The sequence below is a fragment of the Rhinolophus sinicus genome, linkage group LG02 (assembly GCF_036562045.2).
Source record: "Rhinolophus sinicus isolate RSC01 linkage group LG02, ASM3656204v1, whole genome shotgun sequence".
Classification (NCBI taxonomy): Eukaryota; Metazoa; Chordata; class Mammalia; order Chiroptera; family Rhinolophidae; genus Rhinolophus; species Rhinolophus sinicus.
This window is the reverse complement of record NC_133752.1, coordinates 70,352,572-70,379,310: the sequence shown is the minus strand read 5'-3', so window position 1 is coordinate 70,379,310 and position 26,739 is coordinate 70,352,572. Positions and strand designations below refer to the sequence as shown.

Sequence of the window (26,739 nt, the reverse complement as noted above, 5' to 3'; positions counted from 1 at the left end):
GTTGGCATCATTTATATTCCCACCCACTCCCTGCCTCCCTATGCCCACTGGATAATTTTAAAGGGAATCTCAGGCATCACACATGTCATCATAAACAATGTGTGTATTTCCAAATTACAAGGATTCTATTTTTTAATATTAGCATAATACTATTACCATACCTTAAAAATAACAATATTGCTTAATATCATCAAATAGCCTGTCAGGATTCAAATTGCCCCATTTACCATATACTTTTCTTTTTTTTTCAGTTGGTCTGGGGCATGCAAGTTTTAAACTTTTAACAAGTGCAAGACATTGTGGACAACCCAGGGATGGTTAAAAAACAACCCCTACCTTTTGGTTCTGAACAGTAAGATCTGAAGTTGAAATGCTACTAGTAAAGTGGAACAAACATGCACTGATGGTGAAGAGGGAAGCCGTCCAGTGGAGAGGTTTGCTGCCTGGGTTCTAAGCCCACGTCCAGCACTAACTACCCAGGTGACCTTAAGTAAGTCATTTGACCTTTCAGTGTCTGCCTCTCCTTATCTGAAAGATGGGGCTAATAATAGACTGACCTCAAATGGTTGCTTGGACAAGAAATGTGATAATACAGGCAAACACTTAGATCAGCACATGAAACATCACACTTACTCAATAAACATTGGCTATTATTATGATACTTTGACATGGTTATGACCCATTAATAAGACTTAAAGGCACTTAATAGTAGAAAGGTGGGTAGTTCTGGTTATTACACCAATAATAATAATAATAATAATAATAATAATAGATGACAATGATGATGATGATTTTGGCCAGGATTTATTTTTTAATGTGCAAGTCAATTAAAATTAATCGACTTTGTCAATTACAGTTAATGTACAAGTGTTGTTGCAGACATACTCTGTCCCTCTCCCTCTGTCTCTCTGTCTCTGTCTCTGTCTCTCTCTCTGTGTTCACACTCTCTTCTAAACTGAGATCAGAAGGGCTCAATCCCAGCAGCCACATTTCCAAGGCATTTCTTTCCTAAAGGGCCTAAGGTATAACAGAGATCTGATTCATAATTGAAATGGGGTAGCGGCAGAGAGGTTGCTATAATCTCCATGCTCAGGATAACCATTCATCCTGGATTGCTTGGTTTATGTCTGCTGTCCCCTTTCACTCCCCAAAGTGTCCCAGTTTGGATGATAAATTATATAATCACCCTACCTATACCCACCTCAAAACACGTTTTAAAAAACATGCTTTGGAGTCAACCTTCCTCCATTTATCTCCTGCCTCCCCCACTCCCCCCACTCCACCTCCTACCCCAGCCCTGCCCTGTACATACTCTCATCTCCAGTCACTGTAACTGTTGGAGGCCTGTGGACAAGCTATGAGCAGAGCTACTTCTGTTGCTGGGAAGGCTATGTCTCTGGTGTAACAAGGGCCTTGCTCATATTGTCATCCTTTCCATTGTGGATATAGCTTCTGTCAATCAAGCATGAGGGGCAGGTCTCTAATCTGAGATCATTTAGTTGCAAATTTTAAGAAAAGCGCATAGATTAAACAATTCCACTCCTTCCCTCCTCCACCAATCAGGAGACTGATTTATTTGTTCTCTTTTTTTGTATGTTAAATACATTTTTACTCCTTGTATTTACTCAGCATTTAATACTCTTAAAGCAAGTTTTTCTTACTCCTACATTGTGACTTCTTTATCAGATCTAAGGAAAATGTAAAAAGATGAAAAGGTCATGGCATTCAGTATGAGATTAAGACAGATTTGGATTATACAAATTTATGACAACAATAATAATTTGTAAGAAAAGATGTTGGATTTCTTGGAGCTAAAACAAATCCTGATAAAATAAAAATAATAGGAAAAAGCACTCAGATGCACAATCGGCCAGTAATTCCATTCTGCAAACATGCAGTGCCTACTGTGTGTATGGCTCTGTTTGGGGCAAGCCCTTCAGTGAGATTCACAGTTGAATTACAGCAGTTTCTTCAAAGAATGAATTATTTAGTGGAGAGGCTATGACAAGGTTACAAATAATTTTAATATAAAGCAATGAAAGATATATGACTTAAGAGATGTCTAAACCCTGTACTGTGGAGATTTATGGAACACGAATGTGACACTGAAGTTTAGAAATTCTAATTCTGGGAAGTAGCATGGATTTAGATAAGAGGCTCTACCAAGATGTTATTTACTTATTTTTGTACAGTGTCCAGGCCTGGGACGTTCTCAGCAATGGTTGTTCATTATGACAAAGTAATCTTTTAGTGTTATATTAATATGTATATATTACTCTAGGTTTTATAATTCACCCCATTCCTTGACACCATTCCATTTAATTGACACCCTTCCCCCATTTCTCACTGGACTTGTCCCTTCTGTTTTCTAATCTTCATTCCTCCGTCTTGGCTTTTGATTCTGCCTCCATCTGCCCTTTCCAATCATCCTCCCCCACCAACTGGATCTTCCAGATCTCCCTATTTTGGCACTGACCTCAGCCAAAAACTGCTCAAGGCTCCCCAATCTCCCCTCGATCTCTTGCCCCATCCCCTCCTTTCGTATACCATTAGATTTCTTGAAAACTTATCAAGCAAGAAATTCTTGGATACACTTCTTCACTTTAAATGTATTGCTCAACCCACTGCAGCATGAATTCTGGCCCCACAAACTCTGTGGTGTGTGTGTGTGTGTGTGTGTGTGTGTGTGTGTGTGTGTGTCTGGGTGTGAAAGTATGTATTTAGGCACCAAAGACCTCTAGGTTAATTAGGGCAGTGAGTTATTACAGTAATTAAGCCCGGGGACTATACACCAGACTGCCAAGTGTTTGCATCCTAATGCAAATTTTGTACAAGTTACCTAACTACCTTGTGCCTCTGTTGCCTCAACTGTAAAATTGGGAGTCTAAGAATACCTACTAGGTAGAGTTATAGAGAGGATTAAATGAGTTAGTGTATATAAAGAATTTAGAATTTGCTAGGTGTTGTCAGGTCTTATTATGATTACAAACTCCAATCAGTGCCTTTCTGTCCTTATCTTGTTTGACCCCCCCCCAAGAGATAGGACACAAGGGAACACTCGTACTTTCCTGAAAAATCTCCTTTTGCCACAGACGTCTTGGGTTTTACCTTTCTGACCTTGTTTTATCAGGATCCTTTGTGGGATCTTTTTTTTTCATACTTGTCGCTTAAGTAGTTTTCCTAGGTGTTATCAGCCCTCTGCTTTCCTCGTGGTGTTTACAATCTCGCTGGGGTGACCTCATCCAAATCCTTGAACACAGCCCCCTCCCTAGCACCTGGCCCTCTGCTGAGCTCCAGGCCTGCGTCTCGTCGCTTTGGAGAAGTTCATGAGCACCTCACAGACCCAACAGGCTCAACTCCAACTCCATCACCTTCCACTACAAACCTGCTTCCATGTCTTGCTGAAGACACGCACATTGTAGCTTATACCAGAAATCGGGGCACCATCCTTGAGTCCCTCTTCCCACTCATCTTCCCCAATACTGTTAGTGATCAAGGCCTCGTTCTCTCTTATTCATCTCCTCTCACCAATCTCACCTCCACGGGCTTCATCCAGTGCACATTCTCCATTGGTTCACCTCATTAGGCTCCTCACTAGTTTCTTTTTGCCTCAAGGTTTGGCCCCTCTCACCTCATCCTTCACTGTGGAGCTTCTCCACTATCTTTCCAAAATGTAAATCTTATCATATCTGGCCTCAGTGTAAAGAACTCTAGTGACTCTCCATAGCTCGGAGGGTGAAGTTCATGATTCTCGGCATGAATGGCCCTTGTTTATGTGGGTCTCCACTCTCCTCCTCCCCGACAGGCCCCGCTTCCCTAACTGTGCCATACTCCTCGTATTCTCAGTGCTGTTGCATGCCTCTCGCCCTTTGCGTGTGTGCTTCCTACCCTTGCATTCTCCTCCCTGCTTTGCCTTCCTCTCCTCCTGATCCCTCCAGTCTAGTTGTCACGTCTTTGAGCGGGCCTCATGAGATCACTGCACAGTATGATTTAGGTGCTCCTCTGTCGTTAAACATCACTGTGTGCGTAGAGCTCTCTTAAGTACATACAATAATGTAATCTTTGACCCCCTTATGCGTCTCTCTTCTTTCTCTGCAAATCTCATGAGTGCAGCATCTGTATTTTGTAGAACTTTGCATTGCCAGCAATTATTGTAGCACCTCTGGCACATAGGTAATGCTCAATAAATACTGAATGAAAGCTTGAACTAAGAGCATACTTCATCTTCTTTCAGCCTCACAAACTGTGAGGTGGTTATTGTTAGTATTGAGTCTAGCAATAAGGATCATATATTCATTTATCCCACTTTATGGACAAGTGACAACATGTAGCTAGTTCTAATGGTTATTGGAAAAACAGAAACTAAGTAGTAAACTTGAAAAGGATTATACCCTTGGTGTAGTAATTTTACCTCTAGGAATCTATCCTAAGTAAATAATCAGAGGCAAGAGATTTTTATTCTCCAAGATATTCATCACCAAGTAATGTGTGTAGGATAAAAACCTGAAAAAAATAGAGAAATGATTAAACAGCCAGAATTATGATACATATATACAACGGAACATTATACTGCCATTATGTGTTATTTTTCCAGAAAATTTTTAATGACTGCTTACTCGTATGTTATGATTAATGAAAAAGCTGGATAGAAAACTAGCAAATATTATAAAATCTGAAATTATATAAAGGAAAAAAAGAACACCTTAGAATATGTAGGAAAAAAATGGAAAGAAACACACCAAAATGAACTTTTCAGTTAATTATATATCTTGGGTGATTTTGTTTTGGTTCATTCTTTATCATTTTGTGTATTTTCTAAAGTTTTTACCATAAGCATCTTTACTTTTATAATCAGAAATACAAAAAATTTTCAAGTTAGAGGTTTGGGCTGTGTGAGACTAGAGTGAATATCTTTTGTTCTATTTGTTCAGCATCATTCCTCCTTCTTACAGTGAGAGTACCTCAATTTTTGATGAGGACACACCCCTCCTCATTAAGAATGGCCTCATGATGTGGGTGAAGTGGACCCCAACCCTGGCTCCAGGGGTGGGCATGTGACCCAGAAGAGGCCAATCCTCATATGCCATCTGGCTTCAGTAAATCGTTCCGGATGGTCATGTGACTTAAATAAGTGAGTACTTCTATAGATGTTCACGAGGGCAGAACAGCTCAATGAGCTGTAAGCCTAGAGCTGCCTGAGTGTACACAAACACAGGGAAGCAACACAGGCAAGTACTGCTGACGGATGGAGATAGAGAAAAATGCACGTACACACACACACACACACACACACACACACACCACCACCACCACCACCACCATCACCACCACTTTTGAGTCCTTATGACTTTCAGTTCTTGGATCTGGGAAAGTCTGGAACATTATCCTCCCTGGACTTTTCAGTTATAAGAGCCAATACATTTTAGGTTTCTTTGTTTGCTTAAGTCAATTTAAGCTGGGTTTCTACAACTTGCAGTCAAAAATACAATTATAAAAACAATAAAAAATATAAAGTATAATTCATGAAAGGGTCCAGGGCTATCACGAAATAGAGTACAGAACTGGTCCCATACATCCTATCTGAGATACAAAACATTTCCATCATTGTAAGTGTTTCTGTTGGACATGATCTAAGATATTTCATTCTGAAAGCAGTTCACTCCTTGTCTCTTCTAGATGCCTCCTTATAGTACATTAGCTGGCAGGGGGTATAAACCCTAAAGGCACAGAGACTGGAGATCTCTGCTCTGCCCAGTATTAAACCTTTAATTGCTGGATCTGATGAGATTTGGGGTATCTTAAGAAAGAGGTTGGATTGACACAGCATTTAGATGTTTAGGGGAGTGGCTTTTTTCCCCAATGAGTGCAGAAGGATTTCAACATTCTACCAATCAATATGGCCAACTTGGTGTGTACTGGCTGCACATGAGCCCTGGTAGCAGATATTATAGTTTCTTATCTGGGTATGTTTTTTTTCCCCAGGACTATGAATCCCTCTAGGCGGGGACTTTGTCTTAATTGATTTTTTGTAGGTCTTGTGCATACCTAGGTGCTCAATAGATGTTTGTTGAATGGTGAATATGAATGACGGTCCAGCATTGTAAAATTCCCTATTCTGGTATTTTTCCTAATAGAATTTTCCTGCTTAGAATTAAATTGCAATATGGTCTCTTTTCACCCACTCTTCTGAAGACTCGTTATCCTTTCCAATCTCAGTTGATTGAAGGAGAAAATTGTAAATTTTCTCTAAGTCATATTGTTGGTATTTTAACCCATACAATTTTTTTCTCACTACAAAATGGATTTTAGAAATAAATCAAGATCCCAGAAACTCATGATTGCTTTGAGTGGTAGCTTTTACCTCTGTCATCCTAAGAAAAAGATACGGTCCAACGGCCCAAAACACAAACAGAGAACTTTGAATTTCAGTTCTCCCACAGCTGTACAACTTGAACCATTTGCTAGGACACTGGGGTGTGGTTCTCCCACTTGACTGTAAAGATTGTGGTATGGCCCACATCTGTCTATTACAATAGTGCCTCTTTGGTCACAGTAGACACCTAAATGCTTGTTGAATGAATAAACAAATTTAAAGACAAACAATCATACATATTGATCGAGTAGTCATAATTTTTAAGTTGTTTGTTTAGCTTTGAAAATCATTTTTCTTAAACCAGCTTAGGTCCTACATAACATCAAACAGGAGAGATTTCAATATTAAATAAAGTGTGTGTGCGTGTGGGGGTAGTTACAAATTTTGGATGCTACTGTAGAGAAGAGTCTAGGTATATCTAAATTATTCCATCACTTTCTGATGGGCAATCCCCTCTTCCCATTTAGTTTCCATCCTTAAGCTCTCTGGAGGGGTGTTTTACTGTGTTATTAGAATGCATAGGGAAAGCTCATCATACCTCGAATTATTCTTAAAATGACTGGGTCTCCCCTGTTAGCTGTGTGATCGAACCACTTTTAGAACTAAAATAATAAACGTATCTGCTCTACCTACCTCACAAAACTGTTATTGTGAGCATGAAATAATATTCAGTGTAAGAAGGAACTATAAAACTCTATACAGATAGTACTGTTACCTTGGGTAAAGCACTTCCTAGGCAGTGGCACCTGGCTTAAGAGACTCATTTTACTATTATTTTGCTCCCGGTACAGCCTAAGGCAGCTAAGAGGAACTCTCGGATCCCCACCCCTGTAACTGTCGTCTGATAGAGAGGCAGAGAAACCATACAGGGAAAGGAAAAAAAAAAAAAAAAAAAAAAAAAAAAAGGCGCCCAAAGGGTTTAACACCACTGGATCCCGGAGCAAACTTCGCAAGGCGCCCTTCCCCACTCCAAAGCCCCAGTCTTTAGAAGTCTCAGCAGGAGCTTGTTGGGCTGAGGCCACTCCGACGAATAGAAACCAACTGTGCTGTTACAGGTTAGGGAGCAGGTGGAGAAATCCAGCATAAAGAATTACCTACGCCCTGGCTCAGCCTTTTACCGCTGTGCCAGGCGCCGCGATTGGTCTCCCTCGACTAACAGGAATGGAAAAGAATATCGGGGTCTAATTCCTAACCCCTTTTCCACTGCGTCCCAATTCCTGTCCCCGTACCACGTCCACCACCTGCGGCGTCCAGCCTCTTCCCTCGCGGGCGTGCTCGAGGAGAGAGCGGCGGACCTTTATTATCTGGGGAGCACCTGCCAGGTGGCGGGCCCGTGTCCTAATGTGTGCGTGGTGCCCAGCTTCACAAAGCGCGCGGGCAGCACCACCCTCGTCCGGGAACAGCTTCTGGTAGCCCGATCGCATCACAGGGGACGAGAGGTGGAGAGGGGCTCCAGTTTTGAAAGCGGGCAGCAAAGGCTGGCACGCCCTCCTTCTCCCGGTGGGCTTAACCCCCACGGGATTACCAGGTTGAAAGAGCAAGGGCCAAACGCCGCAGGGAGGGAGCGAGACCTAGGCGGGAGGGAAGGAAGGCGAGGAGGGGCGCCGAGAAGGGGCGTGGCCGGCGCTCAGAGGGAGGGCGCTGGGAGGAGGGGCTGCTGCTCTGCGCTCGCGGCTCTGGGGGCTCGGCTTTGCGGCGCTCCGTGCACTTGGGCGAGAGCTGGAACCTGGAACGGAGCTCCGATCCCAGAGCAGCCACCGCGATGAGAGGCGCTCGCGGCGCCTGGGATTTTCTCTGCGTCCTGCTGCTTCTGCTCGGCCTCCAGACAGGTGGGAGAGAGCGGCGGGCACCGGGTTCGCGCTCCCTGCCGCTGCCTGTGCCCCTGAGGGCTCCAGCTCTCTGGGGTGTGTCCGGAGAGGTGGCCTCCGGCTCACAGTGCCCCTGCGTTTCAGCCTTCTGGCAGATTCGAGGCGTCCCGGGGACTCTCCTGCGCCCAGCCTCGCTCACCTGAGGGAGGAGCCCCCAGCCGCTGGTGCTAGGGGCTCTGAGCTGGGGTCTCCCAGGCAAGAGGGCAGCGAGTGGGGTTAGGCTTGAGCTAGGTGCAGGCTGAGGGCGCGGGCTGCTTGCAAGTTTGGGGTTGCTTTTGTGCGAAGGGTGCGCAGGGGCAGAGGCGGGCGAGTCCTGGGTTTGCACCCCGAGCGTTATCTCCGCCGTGCGTGGAGCGGCCGCTTCTTCCTTTTGTTAAAAGTTGCGCTTGTGTGACCGGCGCATGGGAGGATTGGCCCGCAGGTTCTCAGTCACGCCGAGGGCAAAGTTGGAGAGCCTTTTCTTTGCTCTGCGGCTGCTGCTTTCCAACCTCTGGGGCGCTCTTTGTGCCCCAGAGCTGGGAACCGACCCACGGCCGCCTCTGCTCATGGCGCCACCCGTGGACACAAGTCGAAGGCTGCGGCGTCCCCTAGCCCACGGGTTATGCTTTTGCACCGGGAGTCCGCGAAGTGCGATTCTGGTGTGGCGGCTGCAGAGGTAACTTGGGCGCCAGGGCGTGTGGAAAGCAGCCGCTAGGTTGCAGACTTTTTGCTTTTGTAAATCTCGTGCTGGACGCTTATCCTTTTCTGCCGCGGTGCCGTTTCTTTCTTGCCACGCGCCTCGGTTCCTCCCGAGGCTGCGTTTGCAGCCTGTTCTTGGGAGAGACAGGGACGGTGCGTTGGGACACTGAGGTCCCTGACCCCGGCCCTCTGCCGCGCTCAGCCGGAGAGCCCGGCCAGGCTGGCGGGGTTCTGCAAGCCCCTCGAATCGGGGTCTGCGACCTGTAATCGCAGGTCCCTGTTTTCTTTGGGAATTTTGAGATTCACAACAGCCCCTTCCAAGTGATAGCTATAGTTAAGGGCCGCCTGAGATGGAGGTGGGGATGGGGTAGGTGGGAGATGGAGTGGAACTTTCTGCAAATCTTACTTGGATCTTCAAGCTGTTGTGAAAATCCGGTTATATCTGCGCGGGAACTTAGGTGTTAAGGTTGAGGAGGAGGATTTCTGGACGCCCACAGTCAGATTCCTGCCCCTTCTTCCCTTTTTTTCTGGGTGTTGCTGGTGCGTGAGCCATTGCAGGTGGCCCAGCCAACCCCTATACTATCTCCCAGGTCACTAAAAAAAAAAACAAAAACAAAAAAAACACCTTTCAGGCTACCCTGATGATGGCTAGAAAGTGAGTTTGAACTGGAATTCAAGGGCTCCAAAGGCAGCATCGCAGTGAACATTAGTGGGACTCTGGACTACCGTTCAGTTTTTCCATGAAGTCTCAAGATGCAGCCTCCAGATGCAGCCTCCGTCTTCCAGGTCTTGTAAGGCATTGTGAGGGCTTTCCTGTGGGGGAAGAGAGGCCTTGCATCTGGACCCCTGTGTGGTAGAAAGGATCACCAGTGAGTGGATTCCGTGATGGATTTGATCGCCTAAGCTTCAAATGATAGGTTTGGTCCTTATGTCTTTGTGCTTTGGCATTTTTAATTTCAGTTGAGGTATGTGAACCGGACGCAGTAGGGCACTAGAAAGACAAGCCACACAGAATGGTTCTCTTTGTAAAAATTAAATGAATCAGTTGCTTCCTTCTTCCTCATAATTAGCCTGCTCCATCCAATAGATTTTTTGGCAAAGGGAATTTTACCGTCTGGCTTCTGGGGGAGGGAGGCACAGTATGGTGTAGTGAGAAAGCCTCTGTGCTGCCCTCTGGTTTTTCTTTTCTCAACGATTTATTGGCTGTGTGGCCTTGGGCAGGTCGCTTAAATTCGGGGGGGGGGGGCAGTATCCTCAAGAGGACAGTGAGGCATCTTCATTGTGAATGATCCTTTGGGTCCAAAATTCTCCTCTTCCAGTGTTCTGAGTGTAGGCTCTACACTTCTTTTGAACTCTTTACCTGAGTCCTTTCTACCTCCTTGAAATTCCTCTGCCTCTTCTAGTCACAGGGTCCAGCCACTTGGTCATATCCTACTGATCTACCCCTGGCTAAAGCAGGGATGTGTGGCTTGTGCTTCCCTGTCCTCAGTCCACGTGTGCTCACCTACAGTTACACTTTGAGGGTTAGGAGGTACCATCTCTGCAGCAACTCCCCCTCCAGTATTTACAATGCCTGTGCTCAGCTGGATGAGCCTGCAGGGAGCAGTGAATCATAACCTTCCCCTTGTTCCTGCAGGTGTGAGGCTAGAGTCATTCCCAGCAGCTGGACACATTCTGCATTATTATCCTGCTGGAAATAATATGATGGTCTAATAAAGGGATCCCAGATAAGTCATTTATCCCCATTCTGGCCTTTCTCACTCATCCACACGTTTGTTCTTACGACTTTATAAATCATGTATGCTGTGCCCTTGCAATACGTTTTTCTTCGGTGCCTGAAATTTCACATTATGTGTGTGTTGTACATAGTTGTTGCTCTTTCATTGGAAACTGTGTGCATGGCCCTGTGCTGGGACCATTACCTGACATTTCCAGTTCTCTCAACAAGCATCGGAGGCAGTACTGTCACCATCCCTATCGTTTTTATAGCTGGAAGAACTGGCTGAGAACAAGTCAGTTCCCAGAATAATCAGCGGTGAAACCTGAGGTTGGTCCCATGTGCCCAACTGTATGTCTATTGACACGACTTACCAGAATCAGTTGTAAAGTGAGATTCATTTGAAACTGTTTAATGAATACCTATTATATGCCAGGCGTTGTTGGAGGTTCTGGGAAAACAGGATGGCCAAGGTCATTATCTTTCCAATTTTCATGAAAAAGATCTAGAATTGCCTGTCTTATGATGTCTGAGTTAGTGTGTTCTCAATTTGTAGGGAACTATTAACTGAGGGGGGTAGTCATTAAGTTATAGCTTCCCTCACGGGAATGTAGGCATTTGACCCTGGGTATGAGGGCTTTTTAGGTGTTGGCTGTGCCATTCCAGTTAGTCCCTCAGAAATGAGGATAAGCTGTCTCTAAAATGATGGTGTAAGTTAGTTGAAAAATTTTTCCACCCCCACTCCAAAAAATAAAAATGGTCTTAGCATTATATACTTCTGGCATACTTATGAAAGAGAAAACCCCCAGGAATGGGTAATACCATGGGCCACTTACCGTGGGAGAGCACGATGAGATAGATGTAAGGGCAGGTTGCCACTCATGTAACCTTTCTTCTCCCAAAACAAATTCTCTGTCAGAAACATGCCAAGTTTTTTGTGGGCTTCCTTTGGAGTGCATTTACGTACAGATGTTGTTGTGGTGATGGATTTTGCTGCTGTTGTTGACAGCTGCTAAAAGTTGCCCATAGGATTTTGACTCATTTCCTCAAGTCTCCCCCAGCTGATTAAAGAAGGACACCAGGAAATGAGCTGTGGTGTCCTGAGCGGAATTCTTAAAGCTGGATTGCAGTGTGGGGACCCCTCAGAGGCAGTGGCTGCAGCAGCATTTTGTCTAGAATGAATTTAGTTTTAACAGTCGACAGGCTAGGGCGTGGGAAGCACTTTATTTTGTCGCATTCCTGTGTGGTAACTTACAAAAAGGGGTTGAAAGACATTCGAAAGAAAGTTAAATATGCAAAATTTCATAACTTGAATACATATTTTCATGTCTGCAAATCCAGAGTGAGGAAAGGCCTACAAGAGGTAAAAGTTTGAATCTACACCAAATCCAGGGTAAATCTTTGTTGAAAGTAGAGGGGACTTGTGAGTAAGCCTTGTCTAACAGCTCTGATTTCTAACAGGAGACAGGCAGTCTTTTGACTTTAGACTCTTAATAAATAAAGAGAAGTTGCAAGCTGATAGCGCAGGGACATGTTTTGTTTGGCCCACGTGATGCTTTTTTAGAAAACATTGAAGGAATATTTAAAAATAGGGAGCATTTATATCAAGAGATCTCTTGAATTGAAAACTACCCCTTTAGATAGGACCTATGCTCTTCCGGTTGCTTTGGGCAATACCTCTTTCTACTGCCAGCCCTTAGGCATTAAGTCGTTTAGCCTTGGGCCCTGGTAGGCACAGGTGGCACCACACAGGTACCTAGAGGCAGGAGCACAGGCCTAAGGAGTGAAGACAGCCTCTCATTAGTCTGCTGACAGCCTTGTGGCCTTGGAACGAGTTGCTTAACCTTGCTGAGCTTCACTTTTTCATCCTAGTGTTTAGCTGTGTGAGTTTGGGAAAATTACTTAACCTTTCTGTGCCAGAAATGTGTTGCTACATATAAAGTTTTTAGAATGGTGCTGCCTGGCAAGCTCATAGTTACAAGCTCCATACATATTAACCATAATTATTATCTGTGAAATAGGAATTATTATTATCCCTAAAAATGGGAATGATGCCTATTCTAATATGATTGCCCTAAAGGTTAGAAAGAGTCTTATAAAGATGCTTGGCACAGGGTCTGGGTTAAGAATAGGCACTTAAGTATATAGAATTTGACTATTCACTTATAACCCTTGCATGCAGGTACCAATAAGTACTAAGTTCACAGGTTTTAAAATGAAATAAACTTAAATTTTTGTCTTGAGTTTTGTATAACTTTTGACATAACAGTTGGGAATCACTAGTCTTAGAGATTGAATAGATCCTGAGGGGTGTGTGTGTGTGTGTGTGTGTGTGTAAACCCAGGAGACTTCAGTGAAAACATTCATACCTGCTAACTTTTCCACTCATCGTATGCTTTAGCCTTCATGCTTATATTTTGGTTATGACACATTTTTGTTAGATTTCTTCCAATCCATACCTTTCTGGCAGCTAGGTTTTCAACACTTTTGCAAACTTTAGTTTAAGCTAAATTGTTATTCAGGACCGGTGGCATCAGAGTTAAGAGCTTGGGCTCTGAAATTGACAACTGGGTTTTTATCCACTTCGGGCACTCGCCAGCTATTTGATGTGGGTAAGACCTTTTATGCTTTATTTCCTCATCAGTAAAATGGTCTGATGGCACAGGGCTACTGAAAGGAATAAATTAGATTATGCATATCACATGCCTAGCACAGTGTGTCCCTCACAGGGAAAGCACTCACTCTGCTATCAGGTGGATTTTTTGTTTTTTATTTCCCCCCCCTTTTTCGGCTTTGTTGCTTAGGGGGAAAAAATTGGAAATGGTTTAAAACCAGATTATATACACGTATTTTTTGGTGTTGAGATGAAGTGTATACATTTAATGTCTAGTTTTTTTTCTTTTCTTTTTTAAGCCCACAGTTAGTGGTAATGTATACTTTCTTCCCTGGCTCTTTATTTAACCTTATTCTTAGCCTGCTTTCCACCAAAGAGGATACAGATTTCTGGATAAGAGTTTAGGAGGCCAAGGGTCTGTAAATGGCCATTTTCTCAAGGTGAGTAAGGAAGTGTAGCTTACATGGGGTCTCCGAACCCTACTGTGTTTCCTTGAAAATAAGACCTAACCGGACAATCAGCTCTAATGAATCTTTTAGAGCAAAAATTAATATAAGACCAGGTCTTAATATTATAGTAAAATAAGACCCGGTATTATATGATTTGATATGATAAGATATTAATTTTTGCTCCAAAAGACGCATTAGAGCTGATTGTTTGGCTAGGTCTTATTTTCAGGGAAACACAATATTACCTTATAAAGTGGCATTGAAAGCTCCTTGAGAGTCAGGAGCTTCTCCGTGACTGCCTTGACGAGGAGTGAGGGACCAAGCTGAACTTGTCCTATTGCCCCTGGCTGGACATTCAATGGTGCTCAGTAAATATTGGTTTACCATCTCTCCTCTTCTCCAGCACTTGCACAGCACTTTGAACACAATAAATGCTCAGTAAACATTTCGGATTTAGTTTAACAAAGGTTAATCTGTCAGTCTCTATGCCTTCATCCTTGCCAGGGACTCCAGGTACTGGCTAGGGGTGGGGCGGGGCGGAGTAAGAATATTGCCACTGATTCAAAGTAGAATTGGTGCGTTAAGAAGAGCAAAGTGCTTGGGCAGAATTTCAGAGGAGAGGTGTTTTTTTGTCTTGATGGGCAGGTGATAGAGATTAGGAATCAGGAAAAGTATCCATGTGGGAGATAATATTTGAGATTAATTTCTAGACCTTAAAAGAAGGTAGAGCATCTGTCGTTGAGGCTCCACTTGGAAAAAGTTACAGAAACGGAGCAAAACATTAAGATCTTATTTGAGGCTTGTCCAGTTTTTCAGTTGGGATGATGGCTGTGGTAGGGGAAGAGGCTGGAAAGGTGGACTCTGTGACCAGCCTCAAGAAGCGTTGGAGAAAGGGTATATTGACTGTTGAGTTTGGTCCAGATTCTGAAAACAGCTTTGAAGTCAAGGCTAAGCTGGAGGCGACCCAGCAGTGGCCCTCTGGGTGTTGCTTAGTGGTCCAGGGCTGCTCGCCCCACCATTCCTCAATGTTAAGCCCACTTGCCAGCCCTGTCAGAAAACTTGGACACTCCCTTTATGTTGGCAGCAGAGACTAAGGGAGGGGTGGGTGTGTGTGTAAATTTTAGTAAAATACATATAACATAAAGTTTACTATCTTAACCATTTTGAGGTATATAGTTCAGTAGTGTTAAATGCATTCACATTGTTGTGCGGCCCATCTCCAGAACACTTCACCTTGCAAAACTGAAACTTTGTACTCATTAAACACTAAGCGCTCCATTCCGCCCCCCCCCCCACAGCCCATGGTAGCCATCTTCTACTTTCTATCTCTATGAATTTGACTACTCTAAGCACCTCATATAAGTAGAATCATTCAGCATTTGTCTTTGTGACTGGCTTATTTCAATTAGCATCATGTCCTCAGGGTTCATCCATGTAGTAACAAGTCAGAATTTCCTTCCTAAGGAAATACACACACGTAGAAATCACATATTATCCATTTATCCATCAGTGAACACTTTGGGTTGCTTCCCCCTTTTGGTTATTATGAATAATGCTGCTATGAATATGGGTGTACCAATATCTAAGGGAGATTTCTGAGGGGCCTCTTTTCGGGTGGTTAATCGCATGGCTAAGAGCTGTGTGTTGATGGGGAGCTAGGCAGAGGGACGATCAGACTCTTTAGATGGCCTCTGGATGAAGGGCTGAGGGCCTAGGTGTTAGGGTTCATGCTCTGGAAAGAAGAGAGACAGGAGGAAGATAAAGGTGGCAGACTTAATTCACTTGGAGATTTACTTTGGATGCGTAAGGCACCGATGAGATCTAGGGGAAGGGGAACAGGAGTTAATTGCGGGTGTGGGTAACTGGGAGAACTGGTGGGTATGATGGAATTAACAGAAATAAAGCCAAAAGGAGCAGCAGCCTGTCTGGGGGCGGAGGGGTATGATGTTGGACTCTGCTGTGCTTGTTCATTGATTATTGACAGGCTACATTTACTTGAAATTCAATTTCACAGACATGATGGTAGACATAAAAGAAATTCTTCTTAGGGTCAGGTCCAGGGAAGAAACAAAAGTAAACCCCAAAAGTCAAGGAACATGGCTCTATAATATTGGTAGAATTTGGAGATTATACAGACTTGTGTGTTGTGTACCAGTCATGTAATGAAAAGTAAATTTTTATGAAAAGAAATACATAGTAGGAAGATAATCCTGCATTTATTCTCTGCAGTAGGCTGTCTTAAAGGTGTGTCTATTGGTTTTCTCAGGGAACAAAAATGGACATTTTAGATCTAGAAGAGGACATAGAGTTGATTAAAGCTTTGGGAAGTAGGCCCTTTGAAGGCAACTAAAAGAAATTGGATTTATTAAGCCTGGAGAAGATACCGTGAAGCAAGTTTTAGTGAATGCCAGTCTTCAAATATTTGTAGTATGTGAGTGGAGAATGGGACAAAATGAGAGTAGTTGAAATTGCCCAAGTAGGAAATAGAGGTTTTGTATTTAAAAAAAAAAATTCTTTGATTTGAAGGGTTGGAAAAGACTTTATTGCATTACCAGAGCGAGTTATAGGGTCTTTACTACAGGTATGAGGAAAGCCAAATAATTGTCATTTTGAAATGGTTAGGTCCTGCCCACCCCTATTGGTTCGATGACCCCTTAAGGGCCTGTCTGAAATCTTTTCTAAATAAAATAACCAGCTCTTTTTCTTCACTTCCTTTTTTAGGCTGTGGGTTAGTGTGTTTCTCATAAATTCTGGGAGGACGCTAACATGATTCACTACTCTTTTCATAATTTTTGGTTATATTGAAAATAGCCAATAAAGAACCCACGGCCTAAAAATGGGTTATTGATCTATTGGGGTGTGTGTGTGTAGAATGAATTGTGCAGTGTGATCACTTAAGCTGAGTGCCAAAATGAGAAAAACAAAGGGAAGTTTGAGGTCTGGAGACCTATTATAATGAGCCCTAACCTAAAAATGATTGTGCTCTGTGATCACCCAGCTGTCTGATCACTGAGTTAGAGCCAGCCATGCTGCGTGGAGTCCGAACGACCTGTGAGCACGGAGGAAGTCCTTTTTCCTTGATTACTCAGGGATGGATTGTTCACTCTGTGGCTTACCCACCATCCTGACTTCCCTTCCCTTCTGTTCTTTCCCTTTGGTCATGTCATGGTCGTGACTTATTGGCACATATGAGATGAGTTAGCCGTCTAGTAGGGGAAGGTGGTAGAAATGAAATGGCAATTCAACAGCTTCTAGTTGTTTACACTTCACCTGCCGTGTCAAAATGTATGATGATGTCTGAGATGTGATCCCTGCCTTTAAGGAGCCTAGGAACTGTGGGAAGAAACGTGCTGGGCAGATGCTAACATAGTAAGATTTGTAATAAGATTTAAGTAACATCCTGGTCCAGGAGCTTGGATACATACGAGCTTGGATCATTACCATTGGGTTGGAGGAATGGGCATCACTTCTGTAGTATAATCACTGATTCAAAGGAAGATCTGGGACCCGAGTTAAGTCTTGAAGAGTGGGACAGGAATTTGCCAAGGCGTCAACAGCAAAAGCAAAGGGTTACAATTAGCCAAAAGACTCCTGTAGGAAGAATCTCTGTGGAGACAAGTGGAAGATGAGATAGGATAGTTTTTAGGGTACTTGCATTTATATTCTTTAGTAATTGCAGTATTTCCTACAATGTCATGCGTGATGAGATTTGTGAAAGTGTAATCTGGTCAATTAGTTGCTTACTCAGAAATAACTTTCGAAAACGGAAAAGTACAGATCTCACTTTTTCATGTGTTACAAACGTTATATGTACAATGTAAATCTAGAGTAGGTTTCAGAATATGTACTTGTGTTGCTTTTAAGTCTAGGGCTAATTACAGTCCCACCTCCTTCCCTCCAGTCAAGATCACAGGTTTTGTAGACTGAACATCAGATAGTGACAATAAATGATCTTTGATTCTTTGCTTATTAACAGATTTTAAATATTTAGTAAAGTGATAAGTGATAAGGCGGGTATTTAGCAGACTGCATAAATTAACTCATTAAAACAAACAGAAAAACAAACAACCCAACCTAACCCAACCAGCAACAAGCAAAACCCCCAAGCCTTGATAAGGGTCCCATGTGGCTTAGGACATCTGGAGATTCTGCCCTGGGTTCCCCCGGCTTGCATTAAAAGGTAATTAAGGGCACTGGTGACTGCTCATTGCTTTGGGGAGAAGATGGCTGTTTGTGGGAGGCATAAGTCTATCATTTGAGGAAAAGGTGTGAGTGATGGCACTTGCCAAAGAATGCCTTGTTCTTGACTGAGTTGGGGGTGATAAATAATAAGGAAAGTGAGAAGAGGAAAAACCGTTACTTGTTTTCTTGTATCTTTTTTTTTTTTTTAAAGATTTTATTGGGGAAGGGGAACAGGACTTTATTGGGGAAATGTACTTCCAGGCCTTTTTTCCAAGTCAAGTTGTTGTCCTTTCAATCTTAGTTGTGGAAGGTGCCGTTCAGCTTCAAGTTGTTGTCCTTTCAGTCTTAGGTGTGGAGGGCGCAGCTCAGCTCCAGTTGCCATTTTCTAGTTGCAGGTGGCGGAGCCCACCATCTCTTGCGGGAGTCAAGAGATTGAACCGGCAACCTTGTGGTTGAGAGCCCACTGCCCCATGTAAGAATCGAACCGGCAGCCTTCAGAGTTAGGAGCATGGAGCTCCAACCGCCAAAGCCACCGAGCCGGCCCCTCTTGTATCTTTTAATATTTTTTAGTGAGGCAAACCACCCAGTGGTATTTGGTTTTACCCCAGGTGATTCAGGTTATTTTAGAGGGTGTTACAACAACCCTGGGCTGCCAGTAATTTACATATAATGGCTTAAGTAGCCTCTTAAGCCAAGGATGCTTAGCAGGTTAGAACAATGGAGTTATCACAAAGAAGTTTGGAAATTATTTGGTGTCTCTTTTTTATTGGAAAGAAGTATTTATAGATAGGGATCTAATGTAGATTTGGCTTCTGAGGAAAACACATTTACTGGAGATTTTAAAAGTGATAGGTGGTTGGTGGCATTTGTTTATCTGTTATTTGGCTAGTGCACATTTATAAGACAACAAGACTTAAAGTTTTTAAAAAATTGATAATTCTACTTGGAAAGACTGTGGGTACTTTTAAAGTGATAACGATTCTTTTTAGTTTGTAAAGTGCTTTAAATGCATTTCCATTCTAATTTTCCCAATGTAGGTGTGTTTTTTAATGACTGACATTGAATGAAGGTGCTTTGGGAAGATTTTTCATTTTCATGTGGCCTGATAAAACCACATGGACTGCTTTTCAGGCTTTTTGTCATGCAATTAAAATAGGATTCTTAACCCAAAACATGTCTTTAGAATACCGCTTGAAAATGGTTAATTGGGATGTTTAAATGTTCTTGTACTTACTTTAGTATAGTCCGTATATTTACTGCAGGAAATAGTAGCCAAGTTTTTAGGTCAGCTAAAATGCATGAGTTTTATAAAAACAAACCCCCTTCCTGCTTTTTAAAATAAACTAGCATATATAGAAGGGTTTATGCATTTTTTTAGTAGACACGACTGTGTAGCCTAATTTACATTCCAGCCTTTTCAAGGGATGTTGTTTAAACCCATCACCTTAGTTTCAGAATGACTGCTTTCTAAGGAGAGGCTGGCCAAGGGAGTGGATGCCAGGAAAGCTGACCTGTGGCCTGCCATCAGGTGAGGCAAGTCTAAGGCAGGTACCCTCCGCTTCTTTCTCTGTATGGGGGAGCTGAAGCAGCAGCTCTGGCTGTACAACTGTAGTGCTGAAGATTTATAGCCTCATTCTGCTGGTACCTTCTAGTATCTTTTAAGCTGACCCTATAACAGGAATTCATAGGTTCCCAAATAATTATTGAAGTGTGTGGGGTATAGCCGTGAGTCCACCAGGCAAAAATCCTTGCCCTCTTGGGACTTATGTTCTAGTGAATTCTTTTTATCTCATGAGCCCAGGCCCACAAAGAGCCCAGAAAGAAAGAAACAAAATAGTCTAGGATCTCATAGAAAGCAGCTTAATTTAGATTTATTTCAGTTCTGTATTATGGCCAATTAAGGAAGGACGCAGAGAAGGGCAAGGTTTCTCAGAGGGTCAGGAGGGCCTGGGTTCAAGACGGAGAAGGAGGGGCCTGAGAAGGCAAACCAGGAGAACAGGAAGTGAGCGAGATGGGCAGGGACGCAGTAGGAGCTTTTTGATGTTTGTCACTTCATTGTGAGCCTCTTGAGCATGTGTTCCAATGCCGGACTTACTGAAGGGCATGGAATAAGTGTGTACAGTACCAGGGGATACAGACAGGTGTCTTCACGGTCAGGCCTTTGTGGAGCCTTTAACGTGGCAAAGTGCTCTGTCCGCGCAAAGTGCTCTGTCCGCCCCTAGGTTTGGAATCATTTTTCTCAGAACGTACCAGAGTGCTTTTTCACAGCTGAGAGAGACACATCAGGGGTCCAGGCTGAATGCTCTTCAGCGTGTCTCCAAGGACTGAAGTTTCTGTACCTCCTTTTTAAATTCTTTCTTCTTTTTTCTGGTTAAATGCTTGACTATCTTTGGGTTTAATAATTACTGTGTTCCATTGGTAGCACTTGGTGTCTGACAAAGCGCCATTTAGCCACCATCAGTCATCCTGCGTTGGGACGCGCATTTCAAGTCTCCTGTCACTGTAGCTAGCCTGGAGGAGGTGACATCAGGTTGGCTTCCTGCGTTTTAGCTTCGGGTGGCTTTTCAGAGGCTCATGAAGTGATAAGCTCTTCAGTTTCAAACCAAAGACTGACTCCCCCAAGAGAGAATTGACACTGTTGAATTACTCAGGACTGGAAAGTTCCTTCTCTGTCAAATCTTGGGCATGGAACAGGACTCTTGCCACCTTTGGGACAGTTAGTGTTGATCCTTGGAAAGGAATCCAAAATAAAGACCTTCTAGGGACAGAAAGTGGTGTCCTCTGGAGTTGTGGGCAAGGGTGTCTCCATCGACCACAGCTTTGGTTGAAGGCATTAAGGAGGATTCATCAGCTGCCTGGTAGGATGTCAGTTAATAATTTTGATGTAACTGTCAGTTTTAGGTATACAAGTAGGGTACTTAACTAATTATGACATCAGTCTCTTTAAAGTACTTGCTCTAGGTTTGAGGAAAAACTAGTATTTCTAAGCCAGGGATTTCTTTTTATCTAGTGTAATCATTATTAGTGAGCACCTACTGATTTGAGTGAGAATTTCAGGGCTTAAATTTAAATAGGCCCTGTTTAAGTTTGCTATCCTGAGACTAGGGAAGGGTAAAAAAAAGTATGGAGCTTATGACTTCTAGGCTATTCCCTGGGTTGTATGAAAACCTTTTCACAGCCATTTTATTTCAAGATGGAGGAATTGAACCTCACGTTAACTCAAAAAAATTATATACTGGGGGTGCCAAAAAAATGTATACAAGTAGAGACGTTGGTCAGCATTGCTCAAACAGTAGTTCGCCGTAATCAGAAGTGTCTGGACGCTGATGGTAACCACTTTAAGCACCTCTTGTAATTGCAGAAATCAAACGTGACTTGTATTCATCTTTTGTTATCAGTATATATTATTACAATTTTAATAGTTTTTTTCCTTTCTTAAAATGTGTATACATTTTTTTTGGTACCCTCTGTATATATATTTATTATGGGAACATTTTACATAGAAAGAATAGTATAATGAACCATTATACATATATACCCATTATCCATCTTTACCAGTTGGATCACCAACCAGTCTTTCTGCTTTACCTCTGTCCACTTCATCCTCCCATTATTTTGAAGCGTATCCCAAGCATCATAAAATTTTGCCTGTAAATATTTTCAGTATGTAGCTGTAAAATACAAAGACTCCCATCCCTAAAATAAGTATAATGCCAGTGCTACACCCTTCCAAATCAATATAACTCCACCATGTCTTTGGCGATTCAGTATTCACATTTCCTGTATTAAAAATAAATATACAAATATATAAATATTTGGTCAAATCCAAACAAGATGCACATATTGCGATTAGTTGTATGGCCTTTAAGTCATTTATTATTTATAGGTCCTATTCCCCTATTTTTGTTGCAGAAACTGAATATTTGTTCTATGCAATTTTTCGCACTCTGAATTCTGCTGATTATATTCCTCTGTTCTCTGTCTTTCCTATAAATTGGTGATTTAGAGGTTTAATCATATTTAGGTTTGGTTTTTAATTAAAAAATATTTTTTGTTCATATAACATACAATTAAACATTTAAAAAAAATTTACCCATCTCTCAGCCCCCTCCACTTTGGCAACCATCAGCTTGTTCTCTATATCTATGGGTCTTTTTCTGTTTATTCAATTGTTTTTGTTTTTAGATTCCTCAGACATGATTTTTTTTTAAAACAAGACTGCTTAATAGATGGTGTGTTATTCTGTTCCATTTTCTTTCCCCTTTTTTGATATACCTTTGTGTACTTACAAAGATTTGCAGTTTTTGTTTTAGTGGTTGCCTTTATAACGGCACCTTTATATAACACCCTTGGTTTGCTCTTTCTGGGGGGACTGTTTTCTGCTGGTTTCCTACTATGAGTAACATTGAAATTAGCTAGTAGCCTGTTCTTTCCTCTCCCTTTCCTCCCCCTAGCTTGGGATTTGGAGTCTATAAGGCAATCAGAGAGCATATTTTACTTTCCAGATACATACTCCACGCTCCCCTAATTTTTTCTGAATATGTAGCAATCACATGCTCTACTATCTCTTTGTTGCCACCATTTAGTCTTACCTTGTTTCCCTGAAAATGAGACCTAGCCAGACAATCAGCTCTAATGCGCCTTTTGGAGCAAAAATTAATATAAGACCCGGTATTATATTATATTTATATTATATTATATCATCTCATCTCATATCATATCATATTATATTACATTAAAGGCCGGGTTTATATAAGACCCAGGTCTTATATTATAGTAAAATAAGACCAGGTCTTATATTAATTTTTGTTCCAAAAGACGCATTAGAGCTGATTGTCCAGCTAGGTCTTGTTTTGGGGGAAGCACTGTAGTTCTAACAAGTACATGTATATTTAATGCTTGCCACTAATCCTTATGTCCTGTCTTTCCTAACATTTTGGTTTTCTGAAACTCATCCTCTACTAGATGCACAGAAAGCACTCATGGGAAGCATTTCCTGAATTGTATGTTCACAGCAGCTTGTCTGTAGCCTCTATAGTTGGAACTCACGTTGGCTGATCTGTGAATCATTGGCCCATCTTTTCTTTGCTCTAGTATCTGTAATATTTAACTGTATTGTCTTTGCCATAAAGTGTGGTCAAAATTTGCTGACAATCTATTTTCCCTCACGTTTAAGTTGGTATATTTACCCAGATACCCAAAGGAATTTTTTTTTTTTAACCTTTATTCTTTGAAGTCCAGTAGTTTTATACTGTTGGCTGCTCTGGGTTGAATTTTCTAGGGACACGATCTGCCTTTAATATGTAGTTTTCAATTGTTCTTTTTTTTTTCTAGTAAAGTTTTCTTGTAGTATAGCTTTTGCTGTTCTATTCTTCTTTGTTGGCTTTAGGAACTCCCATTACGTGTGTATTAGATCTTCTTTGCCATCTTTTATAGTGATCACTTTCTCTCAAATCCTTCTAATGCCTTCATATTTTGTTTGAATTAAAAAATTTTCCATCTTTGTGTTCTTTTAAGACACTATTCATTTTATGTGCTCTTGTTTTCTTTTTATTTACCCTTCATTTATAAAATGATTTTTTTCTAATTCTTCATTCTTTACCTCCATTTTCAAATCTTCATTTTCTCCAATCAACTCGCTTCTGAGTTTTTAAAATTCTGATTTATGCTGTTCTTACATAGCTTCTTTTATTTATTGTCTTTTAGCTCATTAAAAAATAATTAGGTTATAATTTTCATTTGTTTTGTGTCTTTCTGGAATGACAGGATGTCATTCTGTTCCTTTTTTCTTTTTCTTTAAATAACTATTTGGAATTTAACTGTGACTCTTTTCTGTTGCTTACTGTGAGTTTTCCTATATTTTCAGTAGGGCCGGTATAGCGTTTCCAGCTTCACAGTACTAGAGTACCCACTCATTATTTTCATGAAGTGGTAAAAAATATGGACTCTACTTTTCTGTATCCTTAGATCTTACTTTTTTTGGTCTCCATTCCCACCCTTCACCCATCCGAGCCTTCCCTTTCCTTTGCCCCTATTTTGCTCATCTTCGATTCATGCCCAGCAGTTTCTCCACAGTATGGGGTTTTGTCCTAGTTCGTTAGTTTATAGGGATCAGACCTCCCAAACCCCAGAATATTCCAACATATTATACGTACATGGGTCACAATCCCCTCTGCACTCACTAGTGAAACTGGAGTCCTCTGCCAGTTTCTGTGGGTGTCCTCAGAATGCCCTCTGAGTGCTCCAGGGAGTCCTGAGTGGCAGTTCTTGAAGCTGGTGGTAGGTTGTCCCCATCTCCTCACATATAGGGTTAATGGGGGTACCTTATCACTTGGTTTTGGTGTAGACGTTCTCCTTTTTGGTTCTGCTTCTATTTGTCTAGGGGCAGGCTGGGCAGACACAAAAATTGTTCTGTCACCATCGCAGCTACCACTATCTTGCCAGCATCTATATGGACTTTTTAACGTAAAATTTGAGTTTCTGGGGACCAACGTAGCAATCTTGAAATGTTAAATCATTGGTTAAACCTTTAAAAATATTTTTCTGCCAAAATAAGTTGCTGAAAATGTGTGTATAGACAAAAGTTAGTGGTTGCAGACTATCTGAAAACTGGAATTGAACACCTGATGGCCTACCTAGTATTAGCTTTTTTAAGCTGATTATTTGTGACAAAATTTAATGGTTAAAATCATCTGAACACCAGGAAGTTCATATTTGAACTATTGTTTCTAGGAAAATGTATAAAAAGTGACATGGCAGACGTTTGCTATTGTTTGGTGTGATATTCTTTCAGTTCCGAAAGATAGAATGCTATTTTGTAGTGTAAAAGCTTTAAACTTCACTTAACACTTTGAATACCATCTAATAAAGATAAAATCATTACTTAATTAAGTGCATTTTTTCTTTCAACTCCCCCCCCCCCGTGAAAAATTTGCATATCTCTAATTATAGTGATTTGGGGAAAAAAAGCTGCCAGGACTTGACATAATATTAATTTAGATTTTCAAAAATACTAAATTTCCTTCCTTCAACTTGAGTTTCCTCCAATTGGCCATTAATTTAAATAATATACTAAGAGATTACAATTTTAAAGTTGGCCCCTTTCTCCTCTGCTTTTAGAGATAGCCATTATTCTAAGGCCATGTAAGGAAGACATAAAACTTTCTCAATGTACATATTGGAAACTTTCTTTTTTAATTCTGGAAAATAGAGCAAGATCGATTCAGACATTTCCTCTTGTTTTCTACAAAGAGATTGAGAAGAAATCATTTCAAACATGGGGCTGGTCATTAAGAATTCTTTACTAAAGGGGGAAGCAGGCTTAATGTATTTCTAAGTGAATGTTGCCCAAGAAAAATTAAAGGAAAAGTGAACACTCATTAAGCAAATTGACCAGTAAGTGTTCTGATGAATGTTGCAACAAATTTGAATAAACTAATTTTGTCCATTAGTGTGCTTTTAGACCAATGTGATTGTTTTGGTCTAATTATTTTTTATTTTGTTTATTCAAATGTGGAATGGCTACAGAATTAACTGTTGCCGCAATGATCTGATTAGCAATTTAGGAAATTGGTGAATGGTACCGGACTACTCACTAAGAAATGTCTGGTGTGTGATAGGGCTATGTGCACAAACACAATCTAGCAGAAGCCTGCCTGTGCTTTTTTCTCTGTGTCTCACCTACTGCAAGTGGGACCTTCCGAGCCGCTCACTGGATTAGCATGGGCTGTGGATGTGGGCTCTGGGCCCTTAGATGTAGTGCACAGATTGAGATCTGGTGTGTTGCAGAAGTTGTCTTTGCCACCCAGTGTCATCATTCTGGAGTCCTGTCGCTGTGACTGGTGAATCCTGCAACATTTCCCACTTTTAAAGCTTGGGGATTCGAGAAATCTGTGCCCGAGTGGCTGCCAAAGCTTGTCAGGAGGACCCAGTGTGAGGCCGATTTCTAGGTGTAAAAGCCAGGCAGATTCGCTCACTCAAGAAAATCTGTTTTTGCAGGTTTTCTTTGAGTTCCAAGACACAGATACTGGTAACATTTTGTTGTCGTTGTTGTTGTTGTTGCACTAATGCCATGGGTTTCTTCTGGTAGCTGCCTGTCTTGTGAGAGAGGGCAGTAACTGGTTCTGCCAGTGGGGGCCTGCACCAGCAGCAGCAGTGCCACCCGGGACTTGTCAGAAATGCATTCTCCCACCCCAGCCCAGACCTACTGAAATCAGAAACTCTGGGCCCGGCGATCCATTTTAACAAGCCCTCCAGGTGATCCTGGTACAGGCTAAAGTTTGAGAACCACTGATCTAGAGTGTAAAAAGTTGAGGGCTTTGTCACAGCATTGGGCTGTGATAGTTAAAAACTTAAAGCTCCTGTGGTCTCTTGAGTGTCAGACGAGGGTGCAATTTTCAGTTCTCCTTCTGTTGCACTAAAAAGATAGATATGAGTTTCAGTTAGTCCAGACAGGAAAACAGACAATTGCAGTACCGTGGGACAGTGCTTCAGTAGTGGCTGCAAGGGGACTTCAGAAAACGTGCATATGCATGGGAGAGGGGACGGGAAGGGTAGGACAGGACAAATATGATCCTCGCTCTCTGATGAAAACCTTTCAGAGGCTTCAGTGCTTTGAAAGTTTGTGCATTCGTGGCCTCCAGCGTCTCCTTTTGATCTCTGTTTTGCACACAGAAGCTGCCTCAGCCTTTGCCCTGAGTGCTTTCTTAGCTTTAAAGGTGTTTCTGCTCCTTCCAGCAGTGCCAGGGGCACCAGTTTCCTCCTGGTCTCTTGGTGCACTGCTGATCCCAGCTCACACGTTTCCTTTGCAATCCCTTTTGACCCCCAGGGTAGGTCAGGTCAGCTCTTGTTGTACAGTG

At 42.1% G+C, this 26,739-nt stretch overlaps 1 protein-coding gene across 5 annotated transcripts in view; it reads left to right on the top strand.

Annotated features, from left to right (window-relative positions):
* The first annotated feature begins 8,041 nt into the window (after nt 1-8,041).
* The window catches only part of KIT (KIT proto-oncogene, receptor tyrosine kinase), a 78,491-nt gene continuing 59,793 nt past the window's right edge, over nt 8,042-26,739 (top strand). For all 5 annotated transcript variants that reach the window (XM_019740182.2, XM_019740180.2, XM_019740183.2 and 2 more), the window contains exon 1: nt 8,042-8,202. In XM_019740182.2, coding sequence (XP_019595741.2) covers nt 8,136-8,202 — 67 coding nt within the window. In that variant the 5' untranslated portion in view covers nt 8,042-8,135. The remainder of the gene's footprint in view (nt 8,203-26,739) is intronic.